Raw genomic sequence first — 20,448 nt, forward strand, 5'->3', positions numbered from 1 at the left:
TTCAGCCATTTACAAATGTCCATCCTGAATGAAAATACAGCTGCTAGCTTGCGCTTGAAAATCTGTTCTTCCTCGTTTGTTTTGTCTTCTCCTTGCGGCGGGATGTAAAATGTGTGATGGGTTCAAGTTAAGGACAAACTCGGAATTTGCATTTGCACAACTGTTCATTTTGGTTTAAACAAGTTAGTGGATTTTTTTTTCCGAGTTCTGGGTTGTTTTGAACAAATCAAAGACTGAAAACAATATATATAAAAAAATTTTTTTAAATATTTATATATTTTTATTTTTTTTAATGATAATACTATGTTTTGACTGAGAGGGCGGGACAATCCGCGTGAGGGGGCGACTGGGTTCAACTGAAAATCTGATTGGTTCATCCTTCAAGTATTCGAATCATTTTTGAATGAGTTTTCTGTTTCTGCAGCTTAATTTGATATGGAATAAATCAACATTTAAGGCTTAATATACAGTTATTGTTACAGAATGACAATGTGTTAGGGGTGGACTTTGGAACCCATGTGCAGGACACAGTAGAGACAGGAGGTTTCAAGTGTTTTATTGCAAATAATGTAATGTATGTTGAAGGGGGAAGTCTGGGGTCTCTCTCTCTTGGAGCAGCTAGGGGGAATGAGTAGTGCAACAGCTGGAGGTTGACACCAGCGGGAATCCACTAGCACTCCAGGTGGAGGCAGGCAAAAGTTCAATGTAGTGAAGCTGGAGACACTAGTCATCAAATTCACAATAAAACACCATATCAACTAGTTTGGCATGATCTTACATTATAACTTTTTATATTAAATAAAGTTAATGGAATACAATTGTTCTAAATATTACATTTCATCTGGAGAATCATGGAGATCAGGAAACATTTACATGTTTTAAATGAAGTCATTATTTGAATAAGTCCTCTTAAATACATTGTATTCTTTTGTGGTTACACCATTTGACATTTTCAGGAGCATTCAGTCCTACTTTTGGTAAACAAAATGGTGCAAATGTCATTTCAAATGACATAAAACCAACAAAAATACTAAATGTACATTTTAACAAACCTGATGCTGCTTTTAAAACTAGTTTTTTACTTATTTCTGAATTGCTCATCTTGCTAACTGTTATTTGTCACTGACCCATACAATGCAATAATATTCAATTCTACACATGTACAAAATCGCCCCCAGGTCTGGATGCTCTAGACTTAGCCCCTGATTTTTTCACCTCCTAAATCCGCCCCTGATCCTGAGGCTCAAGAATCACAGAATGAGGCAATGCAAACAACATGATGTGTAAGAGATAAGGTTAAGTTGAAACACTAGGAAGCACTATGTGGAGGGAGCATCCATGACACAATGTCTATTTATCATTTTTAGTGGTTTCTTTTTTTAAATGTATCCTTCAGGGTGAAAATCTCTAATAACACCACAGCAACATCTGTTAGGTCACTGCAACCTTTCCAAATTCATTAAGAAGTTTCTTTTTAAGACTAGTGTGTTTGGCTGGCGACCACTGGAAGCTCCTCGGGACAGTTTCTTGGACAGCGTTCCCATCACAAGCACACAAACAAACACACCCATGATAAAACATATCAATTAATAACCTTGTTTACTTGTTTGGCAGATTTATGTGGAGAATCTGATGTTATTTTCTGCATTATATTTCTTAAATGTTGGCTTTGTGACAGAGCACAGAGAACATGAGGAGGACAGCGGCTGGATGAGAGGAGGAAAAGGGATGAAAGTGTGTCAATAAAGCGACTGTCAATAAAACCGGAAAGCCGAAACAAAACACTTTTCATTCCTTTGCAGGATTTGGGATGAATGCGTATGACAGCTCCTCTAAAAACCCAGCAGATCATCATAAACCAACAGTGGATTAATTTTACATTTCCGCAGGCTCGGTTTATAAATATCGTGCAATAATCTGAGACGCACTCAACCTAAAACCAATCTGATTTTATTTGAAGCCAAATTAATCTCCCGCAGTGATTTTTCGTGTCATTTGTGAATTTTAATCCGGACAAAAGTCAGGACGGAGCTGCTAGTAGCTTGCATGGCAGCAGATCAGAGTATCATAAACAGAATATATGATATTACAGAGCAGATGAAGTCAATCTCAGCATCTTTGCGTTCACACATCCACTGATACTAATTGGAACCAGACTGAAGACTTTAACAGTCTGTTGCATGCAGGCTCACCCAAGAGACTTTGGTTCTCGCCAGCAGCAGAGCATGAGCTCATCCCCAGCTGGGCCACCGAGGAGGAGAAGGAGAAGGAGGGTAGGGGGGGTAGGGGGGTAGGGGGCGGGGTATACATGCAAGGATTTAATGGATGGGTTTAAAAACAGTGAGGTCATATGTATTCACCCCGACTCATATCCAAAGAAAGGAGCAGGAGGAAGTAAGAAAATGAGATTTCTTAGAATACAGGTGTCCTCAGAGAGTTTCTTCTTATCCTGTGTTGGGATGATGTGTGCGAGAATGTTACAATGCTGCCAAAAAAATTCTGCAAATGAGTTCAGGCCCCACCAGAGCGTGATGCTATCTGCTCCTTAAAGGTGCACTCTGAAATCCCAGTGCAAACAAAAAGACCCTGATGTCAATCTCACATCCACAGACAGATGCTAAATCTGAGGTTGTTAAATGTTTATGATGTTTGTGAACAGGCCAGTGATGGTAAATTAAGTAAATATACATTTCATAATGTTAGAATTTTCCTTTACAGACAGGCAGATGTTGAGTCTAAAAGTTAACTCAAAACCAGCCTGTTCAGCCTGGCTTTTGATTAAGAATGGTTTATATTCTTTTTATTTGTTGTGATGTCTTAACATTTTGTTCTACTCAATGTTATTTTATTATTATTATCATTTCACAGTTTTTAGTTTTTATCTTTTAGTTACCTTTATCTTTTAACTTCTTTGATTTCATCTTACATTTGTTTTGTCTTTTTAATCTATTTTAACCCAGTTTTAAACTCCAACTTTTCTCTTATTCTCTCTTATTTTTATTTTTATTCTCTCATTCATTTCACTTTTGAAGCTGGCAGAGAGGCCGACAGTAAAGGGGGGGGGGGGGGGGGGGGGTGCAGCAAAGGTCCCTTACTGGAATTGAACCAGGGACACTGTGTCTATGCAGTGTGCCACAACACTCCCTAAACATTTTTATCATTATTTTCCCTTCAGCGTCTCAGTTTTTTTCTTTTTTTCTTTGTAATTTGTTTGTTTGTTCAGTTTTATTATCAGCTTGTCAGTCGGCTACATGAATCTGTATGAATACTAAATCAAGTTTGATGGATTGATTGATAAATATGAGGCACTACTCCAAGTAGCTTTAAAGCAAAATTCCAATTCCGATATCATGATGAATGTTTCAGTTTTGAAGACTTCTGTAGCATCTACTGTTTTTAGAGCTTAACCCACAACAGGGACTACACTCCAAGATAAATATCAGCGTGTTGCTTGAGACTTTAAAAAAGTGCAACACTGCAGTAAATCACTGGGAGGCCCCTTTAAACAAATCCAACCTCACACACACCAAACTACACACAGTCCTTTTATGTTGATGTGGCTGAAACCAGCAGAAAATGTTTCAACTAAGTCATTAATAACGCAATAACAGCTCGAGCCTCTTTCTGCACTTCAGTAGTCATTCAGACGGGGGTTCATCTCAGCCAGGCACAGACACTAATGTCTTCACAGACTGTAGTCTCCACTGAAAGCAAATAATAGACCACTAGACAGGCTGAGCTTTGAGCCTGGCTGTGATAATGGAAGCAAACTAGTTAACTAGAGTGCAGCCTGTACCTATTTTGGAGAGAAACATCTTCTCTTGTGCACTGGATGAGAAAAGACTTTTATGAGTGTTTGAGGTGTTCAACATCTAAAACTGGGTGAAAAGTGGAGGACACAAGGCTCATTTTACCCTCAAGAGACTGAGAGGGTTGCAATTTTTTACAGAGTCCATCTGACGTGGGCGTAACCACCTTCGAATTAAAGCTGAGAGTCAGCACTTCAACGCCGCTGTTTCATCTCAGATCCAATGTACCGGAGCTCAGAGCCAAGAAGGTGTCCAAACACTCAGGAACTGCACTGTAAGGGGCAATATTTCCATCCCTTTCTAAAAATGAATGTCCCCTTATGAAAAGATCACTGAGAGACAGGTTGAAGGGAAGTGAGCACAGGAGCAGAAATACAAATTGAACTCTGGGATGCGCTGGACATCACAGATCGATAATGTCAAACAGCTAAAAAATAAATAAAGACAGAGAGGTAGTAGTTTGAGAAGCTTATTATCCTGTCAGCAGAAAGAAGACAAACAGCGGCGTTATTCTTAAAATGTTCATTTTAATAAGGTGCTGGAAATATCAGACAGTCACATTTCTTCTATTTTTTTTTTTCGTTTTTCACAGAACAAGGACATTTATAACCCAAAACCTGGGAAAACCGTAGAGTATGTGCTGTGAAGAACGTGACCTTTAACAGTATATGTACACGCTATAGTCACAGTGTGGGAGAGAGAGAGAGACAGAGAGAGAGACAGAGAGAGAGAGAGAGAGAGAGGCTGAACGCACCGCACCGGGCAATTAAGGCAACACGTCAAAAAGGTAAAAGACAAACCTTTCTGTACAAGGAGAGTTAAAAAAAAAGAAAAGAAAACCCACAAGCACCACATTACAGAGGATCCTCGAAGCCCAGAGGAAAACACGTTAAAGCAATTCATATTTCATATAGCTGCTGTGCAAGACGAAGACACGAGGAGAGGTCACGGGCAAAGTTACAGAAACACTTTGCATGTGACAGATGTTTTTCATTTGCCTCGATGTGTTTCTTTGTGGTTATGTCCTTCCAGATCTGTCACAGCTCAGGTTTTTATCAGTTAAAAAGTTCAGAAAACATGTACAAAATAAAAGCTACTTCCTTCTTTTTCCCTTAAGGTTTTATGTCAGTAGACTTTGAGTCGACGCAGAGACACCTGCTGGTGCTTTGGAGAGGAGCAGCTTGGCAATTTACAACATGACGTCATCCTCATGTCTGTATAATAATGTAATCTCCCTCGGTGTGTCTCGGCTGCCGTCTCAGTCGTCATCAAAACATCCTGCTTCAGTGAAAACTGTGTTATTGGTGTTAGTGTTGAGAAAGTTCCAATAAATACTGGCAGGCTGCTGAGAACAACTGAAATATTAAAAACTGTAAAAACTAATCATTAGATTTAAAAAACAACAACAACAACAAACACGCAAACAATAAACAATAAATCTCCAAGAAATTGACATTATTAACCATAAATAAGCTAATAGAACCTCTGAAATGTCAACGTGTAAAAGATCACAGGAGTTTTCCACATCAATAGTTCATTGGCGAAATAAAGCGCAGGTTCGTCCAAGCCCAGCCCACGCCTTTGGCTGACCTCCAATCATCAATCCCGTAGGTAACTTCTGTTCTTGCATAATATTCATCTTGATGAAATAGTGATAAAATGTCCAAAGATGAGCCCCGACTCAGCACAGCCAGGCCTGCTGATTGGCTGACGGAGCCGTCCCATTATCGCGCATTACTTCCTTTTTAGTGACCGACGCTTAATGCTGCTCCGGAGTCAGCTCGTCTTCCAGCTTTGGGACAGCGTCCCATCATTTTTAAAGACAATCAGGGGAAGTGCACCAAGCAGCCACACAGGGGCGACACTGAGAACATCTTTAAATATTACATCTGTAAACAACGACGATTAACAGTCTGCCATGCTGTGTCTGGTTAAAGAGAAATCATTAACCGTTCACAAAAGTCTGTTTACATACAAACATAGACTGACATATAAAAACAGGTAATGATGTGTTAGTCATATGGCCTCGAGTCAGTATAAAGAGTAAACATGGTCGCTTCTTGCTTCTTCTCGGCAGCCATATGACAGCAATGAATCACCACTGTCACCAATATACACATTTACATCCTAAAATCTTATATGTCAATAAAAGATTGTGGGCTTTCCACATTGTCTCCCTTTTCTCCTCTCCTTTGTGCAAGAATAGATTATTCGGTCCTTTTTTAGTTTAGGTTGTTTTTGACGTCACACGGAGACAAAGACGTCCAGGTAGAGGCGGTCGTAGGACTCCCTGAAGAAGAGGATGAGGACCAGGCTGAAGAGGCAGGAGCCGGTTAGACACCAGTTCAACCATGACAGATCTGTAGAAAGGAGAGAGAGAGAGAAAGAGAGATGTTCTGAAGTTAGATGTGAAGTAATGCTTTAAATCTGAACTTAATTAATGATATAGTTGTTCTTCTTTTTTTTTCCAACCTTGTTTTCTCATGTTTTCCTCATGCCTTCCATATAAAACAAAACTATACTGCTAATAGTATATAGATGCCTCTGTCTACTCTGTAGTTTTCATTGTGGTTTGGTTTTTGTGGTTTGGCCTAGTGCCTTCAGTTCCCATGAAGTGGAATCTAAATGCAACAACATACAATGTTATTTCGGATGAATGTAATTGTCCAAATTAGTGGCAGTGGTTTTGGGAAGACCCCTATCCTGTTTCAACATGACAATACTCCATAAAGAAATGGTTTCCCACAGTTTGGTGTGGAAGAACTTGACTGTCCAGCAAAGAAGCCTAACCTCAACCCCATCAAACACCTTTGGGGTGAACCGGAATGCCAACTGTGAGCCAGATATCATTGTCCAACATCATTGTCCACAAGGTTTTGGTCATGTACTGAACATTCAGCTTCTTTTACACTTTAGTTTGTGAAAGAACAAAACAAAAAATACACACAGAAGATCAAATTAACTGTTGCAAATACTGTAACTTAGAAAAAAAGGTGATACTGGGAGAGGACTGGAAAAGACGACGTTCTCAAATCTCTCTGTAGCAAGATACAGCCCATGATATATGACCACATGTTCCTTCACAATGAAAAATTCATCTACATACACCCATAAACCTACAGAGAGTTACTGCCTCTGAATAATGTATGAGTATTATGGCTAATCAATAAAGACTTCTACACATAACATATAGGAAATAAGAACAGCCTTCTTATGAGAGCTGTCTTTCATAATGATTCTGAATAATTCAATGATATTGGCAGTGTTCCCCATTATCATTGACCTACACTTGAACCTAAACATGGCGCAGAATGAGGTGTTCTATTTTCTCTGTTCAAGCTCCATTAACCACAGGAGAGGTGCTCTGGCTGTCTGCAATAATGCTGAATCCGGAGGGCAGATGGGGAGTCCGCGATGGCGCTGAACCGTCGGCATCCTAATTCATCAGCACACAAGACAAAAAAAAGCTCTTCACGTTGTTCGGCATCTCAGATTCACCTCAGACGAGGGTGCGGCCACACCCTGACACTAGAATCACGTCTGAGCAAAACACCAAAATCGATAAACCAATTCTTCCAAATGCACTCTACCACACACAAGTGTTTTGGACAAGAGAGAGATGCTAAGCAGAATCTAAAACCAGCCTCTCAGCCAAGAGGGAGGATGTGGTGGCAGCAGGCAGCTGCTCGGGTCCTGATAATGAGCCAGACTAAATATAGAGAAGTCAGGTCATAACATGACGCGGGGACCTGAGGGCACCCGCCAGCACAATGTCTCAACTCAGTCCGCCTCCGCTTCCATTCCAATCCAATCGACTGGCTTTTTCATAACGTCGTCAATCAGCTGCCCTGGCCTGAAGAGAGCAACCGATCAATGCCTGAAGAGACCGGTGCTCGGACTGCGTGGCGCGGCCTCTCTGGTGATAAATTAGGACTTTTTTTGGGGGGGGGGGTGGTGTTTAATCTCTCTTCCGTGAGGAGAAAGAATGTAGGGGTTAGAGGTGTGGAGATGAAAGCAAAGGATAAATGGTGGAGGTGGAGAAGGGAGGTGAGGGATTGGGTGAGGGTGTTTGCGGCGAGGTGTCGAGACTCCTGAAGCAGCCTCATTAATCAGGAGTGTGTGAGCCGGACAGCAGGAGACCTGGCATGGAGGCAGGTTAATGGAGTTGTGTTTATCTGAACCGCCGTCTTCTCCATCGAGTTTCTGCCTCACTTTCGCACATATATACGCATGACAAAGAGTCGTCCGATTAAAGTTGGAGACACACAGTCTGCCTCTGTGTGTGTGTGTAAGTGTGCGTGTGTGTTCAGGCCTCCAGACTTTTAAATGAATGCTAATGCAGAGCTGGGTAATTGTAGAGTAATTCAATCAGGTGATATGGTCAAAACGGAGAAGCAGCTCATTCGCTCTGATCTCAAAGGACGGAGCTGGAGCAAAGTTTTGGGGAGTGATGCACTAAAAGTTTAGTCTGGGTGGTAAGTTAATGGTGAAGGGGGGAAACAAAGAAGGAGGAGAGAAGTGAGGGAGGTGGTGGGGAGGGGGAGAAAGTAGAGTAGATTAGAGCAGATGAGATAAAAGGAAGGAGAAGAGAGAGGAGTTACTTATAGCTCTGATTCTGGAGGCTCCTCAGATCACAGGTTTCGCTTTAAAGTTGTTTATGAGATTTTTAATGAGCGCCGTTGAAGGACAGGTTTATGTGGCGTGCACCGTGTTGCGGGCTGGTAAAGTTTTCCTGTGACGCAGCGAGGAGCCACACACTCCTGATGTCAACTCTGGGCTGAGCACTACAGCTGACTATGAAACACTTAAAAACTAAATCGCTAGAATATTTTCATTCCCTGCACTCTGTTTATTTATTTTATCTGTGTTTCCATCTATGTTTTCTTGTTTTAATTAATTTGATGGTTAGATCTTTATATGTATTGTTATCACATTTTATTAAGGTATTTATATAACTGATAACTAATTAAGTAGCTGAAGAAGACATTTTATTGAGTCGAAAGGTCCAGCAGGCTGTCAGCTATACCCTTCTTTCCTCCTTTTCCTCCCTCTTCCCTATTGGTACAGTGGTCCTGATGGTGGTGCCATGGCAACCACTAAAAGACCAAATTTGGAGGATCAATCTAAAATCTGACTTGTGTAAAACAGCTTTCTAATTATCACATGATTAGACTTTTCATGTGTTGCAATCTAAACTAAAGTATATGTTTCATTGTAAATCTGTGACTAAACCTTGCAGACTTGTATAGTTTATTCCAGCTGGTGGAAGCTGGTGCTGCACATTATCTTTACTGTGAAGGCCAATTGGAAGTGAACAAATATCCTGTGCCACTTCCCGCCTCTGTGGATGGAAGCCAGCCAGCTAGCGAGGAGCTCGACTGTTGGCAAACATTGTGTAAATAAGTGGCAGAACAACATTCTACAACAATTTACACCATTTTGCTCTGAGAAGCACTTTGGTTTTGTGTGTAATCTTGGAGGCACATAGGCTACAACAGGTGATCATGGAAACTATAATAATGATGATTTCTTCCTCCACATAGGGAGTGAAACCTGCACCACTGCATCACTTTTTCGTTGACAGCTTCTATGTAAATCACTGCAGAGCCTCCAGTGGAATTTGGTGCTCATTTGCATGAAGTTAAAATGTTTCCTCTCTTCTTATAGCTGTTGATCAGTCCTGTTGTCGCCTGCAAACAAATTGGCTCACGACCAAAAGAAAAAAAACAGAGTCAAACTTTGCATCTCATTCAGTGGGTCTTCATCTTTAGACCTAGACAAGATTTTTAACGGTTTTTTGGCGCCTTTTAATGTCTTTATTACTAAGTTTAAGTAGAGAGGTAAATGAGGACAGAGGGACATGATGAAAGATATGGCTGTAAATGCTATACATTGTAGTATGTGAACATTGTCTTTTAATTTGAACTTTTCTCTTGACAGAAATAAATGTCCAATTTTGCATGTACCAGAAGTCATTGACAGAGCTAGACATTTTAAAATAAATACAGATGTTTTCCAGCTGTGGATTTTTGGACGCATTGCCTTAATCTTCTCTTTAAATCTATTGGAACTGTAGGAAACATTTTCCTGATTCCAAAATCTCAACTGTAACTATTGAACATCAGCCAAAACCAACAATCCAATAGATCACCACTGCCATGAGCTATAGCTGGGTCTCTTTGACAGTGCAAACACATTCAGAGGACATCAGCGTGAACATCGGACCGTTCATCATATTAACAGCCTATTACTGTAGCTGCCTCCGTCAGCAGATCGTCGCCACAAGATAAAGACAGACACGTGGGCTGACAGGCCTCTTATGGCCTTAATCAGTCTTAATTGAGGTCAATGCAGCGTCGTAATTAATGCGGTTCGGTGTCTCCTTTACGGCTGCGGAGAGGACTGAGGTCACACCTGAAGATCCATAGACGAGATCATCCATCGTGAAGTGACCGCTTCCTTATTGTGAAGCGTGTGGGGGTATTAACTGTAGACCAGGCATGTCCGAACTATTCCATAAAGGGCCATGTGCCTGCTGGTTTTTGTTCCGACCAATCAAGAGCACACATGATTTGACCAATCAAGTGTCTGAAGACTGAGATCAGTTGATGGGTCAAGCCTGGTGTGCCCCAACCCCAACCCCAACCCTAACCCTACTGAAAGCCTGCAGCCACATGGTCCTTGGTTGGTAACACACCTATAGTAGCCACATTCTACTTAATGGCTGCCTATGTGTGTGTTTGTTTCATATGTGTGTAAACAGATTTCATCCAGAGTTCATTTACTCTGTCAATGTTGCTGCTCACTCGTGATTTAAAACTCTTCCGAAAAAACACAAACCAAAGAAAACAGCAAATGCTGTTTTTCCCCTGACTGAGCTCTACAAAGATATGTTTTTTTAAAAACACCTCCACAGTTTATATGGGGCTGTTTAAAAAAGTAAGAAAGTAAGTCTGCAGAAGCGTTTTCACTTCAGACGTACATGCAAAGTTTAGCAGAAAAGGCGGAAAAAAAAGTTTGGAACTAAAAGAAGCAGCAATTATTTCTCTGTGCTGAATAATTCCTGCTTCCCACTATGCGACTCACAACTGAGCGGGAAACTCAGCACCACCCTCCCTTCCCCCACTAAACTTTTGAGGCTCCACAATACCTCTCTGCTGCTTTATATTCCACCCGCTGCACCGATGCTAAATGACACAAACGCACAGCAGATGAAATCGAATCGGGGGGGGGGGGTGCAAGCGCAAATATATAGCCCAGAGCCTCCATTCATGTTTCCCAGTCACATGGTTCAGAGACTTTGTTGTTGTGTTGTTGTTTTTTAAAATCCTCAGAGTCAAGAGGCCAGTTAGGAGTCACTGAATCACAACCGACCTCCCATCATGGATATTAAAATGGACAAGGAGGTAAATTCATAAATGCCTCTCTCGCTCACAGGGAAACGGAGACTAATTCAGAATGCATAATGAGGCGGTGGGCAGCCAAAAGGAAAACCCCGAAAATGAACTGTAAACTGTAACTAGATGGAAATCTGTAAAGGGCCTGGGCGTCCAATTTTCAATATCTGGAGGTGAAAGGGCTTTCAAAAGATGAGCCTCTTGCAGAATTTATCAAGTTTTTTTTTTTTTTTCCGAGTCTGCATATTATTTTGCCACGTCCATTATGGGACCACAGAGAGGAAATTAGAGTAATGAGATGGCCCACTAGAATCCTTCCAAGGGGGGATTTACATAATAATCAAATTAATCTTTGCGGGAGGAGAACTGAATGCAGCTGATTTCTAAACAAGACAAGAAACATGGACTTTTTTTTTTAATTCAGTCTAGAGAGGCTGTATGAGCAAGTGGATGACCTGCTATCTTTCATCTTCCACTATAGTAGATAAAATAACAATAATGTATCATTTGAAACTATATATATTCTGCATGATGGCTTTTAACCCAAAACAAGCAAGTAAAAGTGGAATTAGAACATTTACAGACCCATCATATAGTGCAGAAAATTAAAGAATATCACAGATGTACTAAATGAGAAATTTTACATTTAATGAATACAAAGTTATTGTTTCTAGAAAAACTCAAACATATCTACACTCAGTTCTGTACTGTAATCTCCTCTCACTTACTGGCAAACACAAACACAGTGATATCAGCTGATAATAGAAGTCATGCTGATATCATTATTGGTAGCTGCCTGGAAAGGCCTGGAAAAGACAACCATTAAAAAGATAATATTGGAGATATTCTATAGTTTTCTTAACGTCCACAAATCAACAATCTGTCATTGTCAAGACTCACTGGAGCACAGAATGTGTATTAATCTGTATTCCCAACAACAGTCTGCTGTTTGACAATTGTTTGCAAAAAAAAAACATCATTACATAGCGTGACACATGAGCCAGTACTAAAGTGTAGACTGTATTGATTAACATAGAAGCATACTGTTCCATCAGGCGTACAGCACAGACACCTGACTCCCTGTCAGAAAGCATTGATAGAGACACACAAACACAATGTGGGTTTTAATCTCTTCACAGGATTTGCTGACAACAAGAAAAATATTGATTAAACCGGCTTATATCCTTAAATACATCTCGTTATTATGAAAACCAAATCCAGGGGGATACTGGATCTTATATGATGAGAGCCACATTACATTGATTTACTGTAACACACCTGCAGACAGTGGGCGGTTAAGTGCCGACGTGGCAGAAACAGTAGACTTCAGCAACTTGTCACCCTGACTGACAATTTGTGCTAGGAGATGACTGGCAGCAGTCTACCACTAAGGTACTCATCTGTGAGGTCACATGTACAAAGAAAGGCATGCCTGCAGCGGTGTGGAGAGAGAAAGAGAAAGAGAGAGAGAGAGAGAGAGAAAGAGATAGCTGGAGTGCATCATATTCTATTACACCACTTCAGTGTAGGAAGTGAAGAAGATGGCAGCAAAAGCCTCCATCAGCTCAGCTTGATCTTCTCCCCAGCTGTCGCAGGGAGAGTTGTCAGGATCCATCTCAGCACATCTGACGCCCTTCAGCTCGCCCACACACACTCTCTCACACACACGCATCCTCACATGCAACAGATTCAGACACCTTCAACACCAGCCAGAAGTCTATCACTCAGGACCGCAGAGAAAAGTGCAGAGCAGAGGACACATCATGTATTCTTTATGAGTTCTTCTCTTGTGTGGTGTGTTTGTGTGTGTGTGTGTGTGTGCGTATGTGTGCCCACAGATGCTCCATCTACCTCCATCTCCGTCTGTCTACACCTGGTGTAAGGCTGTCTAATCTATGATTTATCATCAGATTGACACGCGAGCGGTTGAGAGGATTTAAAATGCGTCGCTTGTCATCTGGATCACACTCACGACTTCATCTTTGTTTGAGTTGTCTCTTAAACTTCTGTTCTTTTTTTACTGTGAGAATGTGTGATCCTAAATTCAACAGGTTCACTCAACACTTCAACACCTCCAGGTTCAACTCTCAACTAGTTCAAATAGAAGTCAACTGTTTTCTGTGCCTTTAACAAATCTGATGAAATGGAATAATGTAACAAGTTAAAAAAAAATTTAAAGTGACTTTTCTGACTTCTTTCTTGAAAAATTAAGATTTCATTATGCAAGAATAATTATGACTTTTTTGAGTAGCACGCTCCCTCTTTTTTTCACTTTTATGTGTAACTAATTTTCGCATGCACGCGCACACACACACACACACACACACACACACACACACACTTTATTCATATGATACGGGTCACCTCTTTGTGGCCTCTGGAGGCTTCATGGTCAGTAACAGCCATTAAATGTTTAGTACGCACAATAAAGCTGTGGCTTGTAGAAATGCACCGATTGATCGACCACCAATAGAAAATGACCATTTTTCAGCTGATTGGCCATGCCCAGTGACCAGCTGATCAATCTCATATATCTTATTTTTGCTGACCAAATTTACACACATGTGCCGCAAACAACCGCACAATGGTTCATGTTATGAGCACAGCTGCACAGGCAGTAACATCACAGTCACACACACGCTATCGACTGCTGCTAGGTTGAACAAATTCATCAACATCTGGCCAGTGGCCGGTGCTAATTTCCATCCGTTGCCAAGATCCTCCAGACCTCACTGCTGTTTCTGGTCAAACGAGAATCACATTCACCTGCGCTGGCAAGACAACGCAGAAGGTGGGATCAAAAATACAGTTGTCAGGCAGCAGCTGCCACTCGCCTAGTAGTGATTGGAAAGACTTGGCAAGAAGAGGAGGCTGGACATCATGAATATTTATGAGGGCTTGAAAATATATATCTCTTATTTATTCAAACAAACACAGTAGAAGGAGTGTTTTTCAGAGATGGATTCGTCATCCACTGATTGGTGCGGCGATGTGGCCAAACTGCAAATTGTAGACAGGTGGGCAAAGATCACAGTGGAGCTGGAGTCATGAAGCAAAACACACACACACATACACACACACACACGCGCACACACAGGCTCTTACATGGATGACTGAGCTCGGTTTACTTATGATTTGGCTTTCTCCTGTGAAAACGGCAGAAGCAGAGGAAGAAGCAGATGACACGCTGTCCTCTCTGCTGTGGGCCCAAATTATTATATCAAACTCTGCTAGGCTGCCGACTCCCGAGATAAATCGGCTAAATTACAATGGGAGGTTTTTTTCCTTTCTTTGTGCTGAATGTGTCAGTTGAGTCGGAACCTAATTTTCCTGCCTCTCACCTTTTGTCAGAGGCATCTTCGGGGCGTTCGGAATGGATTTTGAAAACAATGGGGCCAGTGGAGAAAGCTGTGTGTGTGTGGGGGGGGGGGGGCGGCGGCCTCTGAACTGAGCGAAAACTTCAGTGGGTTCAAACTTTTTTCATGGCCAATAATACGAAATGTAAGGGAACCATTCAAATTAGCCTCATGACAAATCGCTATACAAAATGAATGAATAAAGGCAATTATATTCTGAACTACAGCATTACGGATAGTCTTACCTGTACAGTAGAATGTGAGGAAGAAGAGGAGCAGGCCGGTGACCAGGTTGCCCAGGAAGGTGACCACCCCGCAAGTGATGCCTTCAGGGACCGGGTACACAGTCTCGATGAAGAGCTCAAAGAATATTGGCACGCTGCTGTTGATAAAAATGCCCACCAGGATGCAGGAAGTGTACAGGATGGCTGTGAAAAAAGAAGAGTGGAACAACAACAAGTTAGATTTTAATTGGAAACTTTGATGTAATGGCGTATCAAATCCCATCTGAGCAGCTCTTTATAACTGCAGCACGTTAGACAAGTTTATGGAACAGCGCTAGTGATTTATGCCGCCTTCCACGGCTTTCTACTGTATCATTTGTTCTTCGCGGCGCAGAGATTTATGACGAACCCTCGTCCTGAAACATTTCATTTTGAATGCCACCCCTTAAGGTAGCAATTTACTCCAAACAAAACCAAAATAGTGTCAGTGTGTGGGTGGAAAATGGCTATTTTACAACAAAAACAACATGTCACATCTCCGAGGAGTCCAGCATGCTTTTCACCTGCAGTATCACATGATTAGTAGCATTTTTAAAAGTTTGTCTTTTTAAAATGTGTGTTCCTGGCTTATTTCCTTTGTGTATATATAGATATCACATTCCTCATTACATGAGCCCACATCAGGACGGATCAGTTTGACGCTGCAGGTGATAAACTGGGAGTCCTTTTTCTATACTAGTGTCAATATGACACTTGACTTTCAGTTGAAATAGAAAGATAGAAACATGTTGTTTTCCATGAAGGCCTTTTGTAATTTAAAAAATGTTAAAAGACTCACTGGAACTCCTTCATTCCCACTGCCATAAGCATTTTAAACCAAAAATGAAACAACAGTGTACTCTTACATACCCACTATGCCACTTTATATGCACTCATAACATTTATTAGGAGTTATTTATGCTATATATTTTTGACAATAAAGTTTCTGAATCTGAATCAGAAACTGTAAAAGTAAAGAAGATACTGTAGTCATATAGGTTGACATGTTTGACGACTCACAGATAATGTCTTTGATCCCTCAGAGACAGAGAGATCTATTAAAGATGGCGACTATACATTCTTTTTTTTAGTCTGAAGAAGAGCAACAGGCTTGAAACGTTACTCTTGATACCTTATTAAATTATACCTGCCGTGTGAAGACTTTATTCTGCCTTTACAGATTTAGTTCTTTGGTCCAGCACCTGCTTTTTTGTTCCAGATGTGCATGTCTACCACACAACATTACATAACATTTTGCCTGAATGCATCAGATGAAGTTCAGCAGCACAAAGTAAAACATGCCAAAAGAGAGAAATGGCTTCTTTAGCCTTCTAACGTCACTCTTATAAATGTTATATCGCCCATCCTCATCTCCTGTGTTTTGCATAAGAAATTATTAAACAGTTAATAAACTCAGGAACACTGTGAAAAGCCATTTTGTTGAGGAGATTGATCTGCTGCTGTCAGATCAGTCGATAGTTTCCCCTTGCGGTGCCACTACAAAAAGAGATTCAAAAATTCATCTTACAACTGTAATAATCAGACCAGCCTGGCCTCTCTATAGTCTCACTTCTTGTTCTGTTGAAGAAATCAATATCCAGGGAAACGCTTTACATACACACAGCATGTAAGCAAACTTATCGTCCTGTTATTCAAGGCTTTATAAAACAAGCAGTCTAATAACGCTGATGGAATTGACAGCAGTGGAGAGAAATGGAGGCGAGTGTATAAGTACACTCGCCTCAAGTATAAAGTATAGTATAGTATAGTATAGTATAGTATAGTATAGTATAGTATAGTATAAGTATAGTATAGTATAGTATAGTATAGTATAGTATAGTATAGTATAAGTATAGTATAGTATAAGTATAGTATAGTATAGTATAGTATAGTATAGTATATAAAAAGTAAACAAGATAAGTCATGAGAACACCACTCAGTATCACCTATCTACATTACATTTTTCAATATTCTGTTGATAATTCAGTTTGAGTTTCAATTTTTTCTTCCTAATACGTCGCTTTTTTTTTTTTTAGTCAACTCACACACTTGACATTAAGATGCAACTCATTTCATGGATTCTACAGAATATTAAAAAATCAAATAAATTATTCTTTAGCCGACACGCACAGATGTCCACGCATAAACAGCTCGTCTCATTTGCTCCTCGAGCATGACAAAAATGTTCATGTCTCTGCTGGCTGCTGCTGGTTTCATTTGAGTGCACCTCTTGATTCCATTTTTAAAAAAAGTTTAATTCTGAAATAGTGCATTTTTTAATTTTCAAATCAAGATGTTATTTTCCGGCTCAATTTATTTCCCTGTGTGAACCTTGTGGAGGTCAGAGTGTGGTGTAATATAGTTGTGTTGCTTCTACGCACATGTGTTATAGTCAACTCTGTGTGTGTGTGTGTGTGTGTGTGGCCAGCTCAGGATCTAGTCTCTGCTAACAGTCCTTTGGCTGGGTCCTAATGTAAAAAGTGTGAATGTGTATTAGAGTGGATGTGTGGAGAGATTAAGCCATCACCTCTGGAGCATCACGACACCCTCCATCTTCCTTATCACAGCAGATTGGTCCAAATGAGCCCCCGATTAGCCTGCCCGTCCCTTTAATCACAGTGCCTCTGAAGGCCCCTCGCCTAACTGCCCGCCTGTGACGGCGAACCCAGTCGCCACTCATGCAGCCATCACAGGCAGCCTTCTCCCCTTCTTGTCTTTATTCAGCTTTAATGAAGCGTTGATATATAAAACACTTAAATATCCTCTCCAGACATGTAATAAGTTCTATAAAGATACTGTGCTTAGAACAGTAATGTGTGTGGGATATGCTTTTCTGCAAAAAAAAAAAAAAGTATAATTAGCACTTTAAAATCCATAACATGACATCTACTCCTCCCTCATTTATAATTACAGAATCTATGAATATGCAAATATATTCATGATGGTGTGCAGCAGCTTCTCTGGCTTATGGTGTAAAGACTGAAAGGCACTCTTATATTAATGTGACATGACCAGTGCTACTAGGACAAGAAGGTACAGCCCAGTGAAACTTCTGTATATTCTCATCAACTTCACTTCTACCAGAGCGTATGGTGCATTCCATTTATACTCACAAGTTGGAATTTCAGAGTTCCCAGTCAGAAAATTCAACTGGAACGACCCCTGAAGGCGGGTTTCCAACTTAGAAGGTCTGAAAACCTCACCAGACCCAACCTCAAAATCAAAGACGGATGCCTTGCAAATCAACAGTATGTTGTAGTAATATCCTGTTTATTAGCAGTTTTGACTATTTGTGTCTCATTATACCAATCACTCCCACAGCACTGCCCAGCTTCTATCTTTGGACATGTGGCTACACTGTTTGTATGCTGGCTAGAACCAATTTTCTGATTTCTTGAACTGGAACACTTCAAACTCGGGTATGACATCATTCCCAGCTCGGACTTCCAACTTCCAAAGTAAATGGAACGCAGCATTAAAGTGCCAATCAGCAGACAGCAGCTCCTTAACCCCCCCATACACAAGCAGTGGACTGTTGTAGGAGACTTACAACAGCTCAGAGGCAAGAGGAAGTGGTGTGTATGGAAGCAGGTCCAGTCTGTTAGTCAAGCTAAAACCTAACATGACCAGGACAGCCATTCTATTGTTATTTTTGGTCAACGTTCACTCACTTGATAACAAAATCAATTCGAGCCGACTGAGACTGAGTGTTCATCCGGAGACGAGGACCTGTTGTGTTTTTCCTCCTGACAGAAACTTGGCTAAACAGCAGTATGACTGACTCAACAGGTTTCTAGCCTTCTGTGCAGATTGGAATCAACTACTAGGGAAAACCCAAGGAGGTAGACAGCGTGTGATTATCTTTATAAATGATTGTTTCTTTAGATTTGTGACGTAGGAGATCCTGCCTGGCTGAATCCATGTTTTTTTAGACTGTCCTTGGTACACTGGAGGTTCAAAGTGGACATGGGTTCGACTTAAGTCATAGGTGTGTTTTGGGCGTAACATGTTGTAAACCAGTCTGAGTGTCATTCTGTTTAAAAGCCAGGAGCGCTGTCACTTTGGTGTGCATTTGCCAAGCAATGTGTTTCAAGAATAAACATGAGTTGGCTGATGAGCTGTTAAACCCGATGTGTCGTTCAGTTGTTTGTGTAATGTCATTGCGCTCTGTGCAGCATCTCTAAGGCTGACGATTTATCAACACATCAGTTCTACAGTATGAACAGCTGTGGATAACAGAATCTGCAAGAATCACCCATATTCATAAACAGATTAGTACAGATGTTTTAACCACAAATGTTCAGATGCTTTTCTTGTTGATAAAATCACTAAGTGGCAGCGGAGCAGCTTTCCTTCAGAAGCAGACGTGGTTCTGAGATCCATTCTTCACAAAAACACCAACAACTCGAGAGTGTACACTCGTTGTGCACCCACCTATTAAATTCTTCATAATGCACCCTTAAAATAACAGTGAAATATGCGCCAGTGACTTCAGACCAGTTTTTTTTGGTCAGTGGAGCAATTGCTTTCCTCTGCCTTAAAATAGCAATGCGCCACCAACGCCATCTGACCACACCTGATTTTTAGATCAACACACCCATGGGCGCACAGACTGGTGCAAGTGCATTTGCTATTTAGACAACGTGGGCGCAGGGCAAGAAAATGACAACTGCGTCGGTCTGAAATTAACAAAGACACATGCGTCACGCCCGCCATCCGCTGTGCGCCGGTTGCAAGATGAAGACAGTGATGTCAAATCCTGTCAGTACAAACCGTAGTCCTGCGTTTTGGCGTTGATAAGCCTTAAACACATACATCTGTTACAACTACAGTACAAACACAGTCCTCAAAGTTTGAACGCAGGGCTGCTTCCAGTCTAAATCCTGCCAACAGACCCCACTTACAACCTCAATACAAATGATTTCAAAATTCCTTTGTAAACTGAATCTGCTCACTCTGCTTGCAGAACCCTACAGCAGATTACACTGATCTGTGTGTGTACTATTGACCATCCCACAGTGGTTTAATGAGGGGTTTTGGCAGATGTAGCTGCAGCATCACACCATCCTCTCGTATGATATGCCAGGTGGATGAACAAGGTTGGAAACCCGGCTGCTGTACGCTGCCAGTGTCAGGGATAACAGGGAGAGAGCAGTGCCAGGGCCTGGGGAATGATGATGGATGACGATGGCTAGAATCAGTGGCTTTGAACAACACACTGGTACGCTTATTGGTTTGGCTTAGAAAAATGCACATAGGTCCACTAATGTCCCTAATGGCTTTATCACTGAGGTCTATTGATGGATCAGTCCTGCTGAATATGTACAGAATATGCAAGTATTTAGAAAAAGAGACTTTTTAAAATAGCTTTGGCTCAGTCTTCCAACACATGAAAGTGTAACTACATTATTAAAGAGATGACTTTCAGCTTTAAGGGTATTTACTTCCATACAATGTGTTTACACTGGAATGTTCTCGAGCGCACGAGGTGACCTCAATCTAGCTGTACACGTGTTTTGTTTCTAAAGGACCAGACTGATGGCAAAATGGCCCGAAACAAGCAGGAAGTGAAACTGTCTCCAGGGAAGATAGAAAGTGTCTACTGATGACTTCAGATTTGACT

The 20,448-nt window shown here is 41.1% G+C and overlaps 1 protein-coding gene across 1 annotated transcript in view; it reads right to left on the bottom strand.

Moving 5' to 3' along the window:
* Window positions 1-4,503: 4,503 nt before the first annotated feature.
* Window positions 4,504-20,448, bottom strand: part of slc49a4 (solute carrier family 49 member 4) — a 51,711-nt gene continuing 35,766 nt past the window's right edge. Inside the window, exons 8-9 of the mRNA XM_053329181.1 lie at window positions 14,808-14,990; window positions 4,504-6,169 (exon numbers count right to left, since the gene is read on the bottom strand). Of these exons, the coding sequence (XP_053185156.1) occupies window positions 6,054-6,169; window positions 14,808-14,990 (299 nt within the window). The 3' untranslated portion in view covers window positions 4,504-6,053. The remainder of the gene's footprint in view (window positions 6,170-14,807; window positions 14,991-20,448) is intronic.

The sequence above is a fragment of the Scomber japonicus genome, chromosome 11 (assembly GCF_027409825.1).
Source record: "Scomber japonicus isolate fScoJap1 chromosome 11, fScoJap1.pri, whole genome shotgun sequence".
NCBI classification, from domain to species: domain Eukaryota; kingdom Metazoa; phylum Chordata; class Actinopteri; order Scombriformes; family Scombridae; genus Scomber; species Scomber japonicus.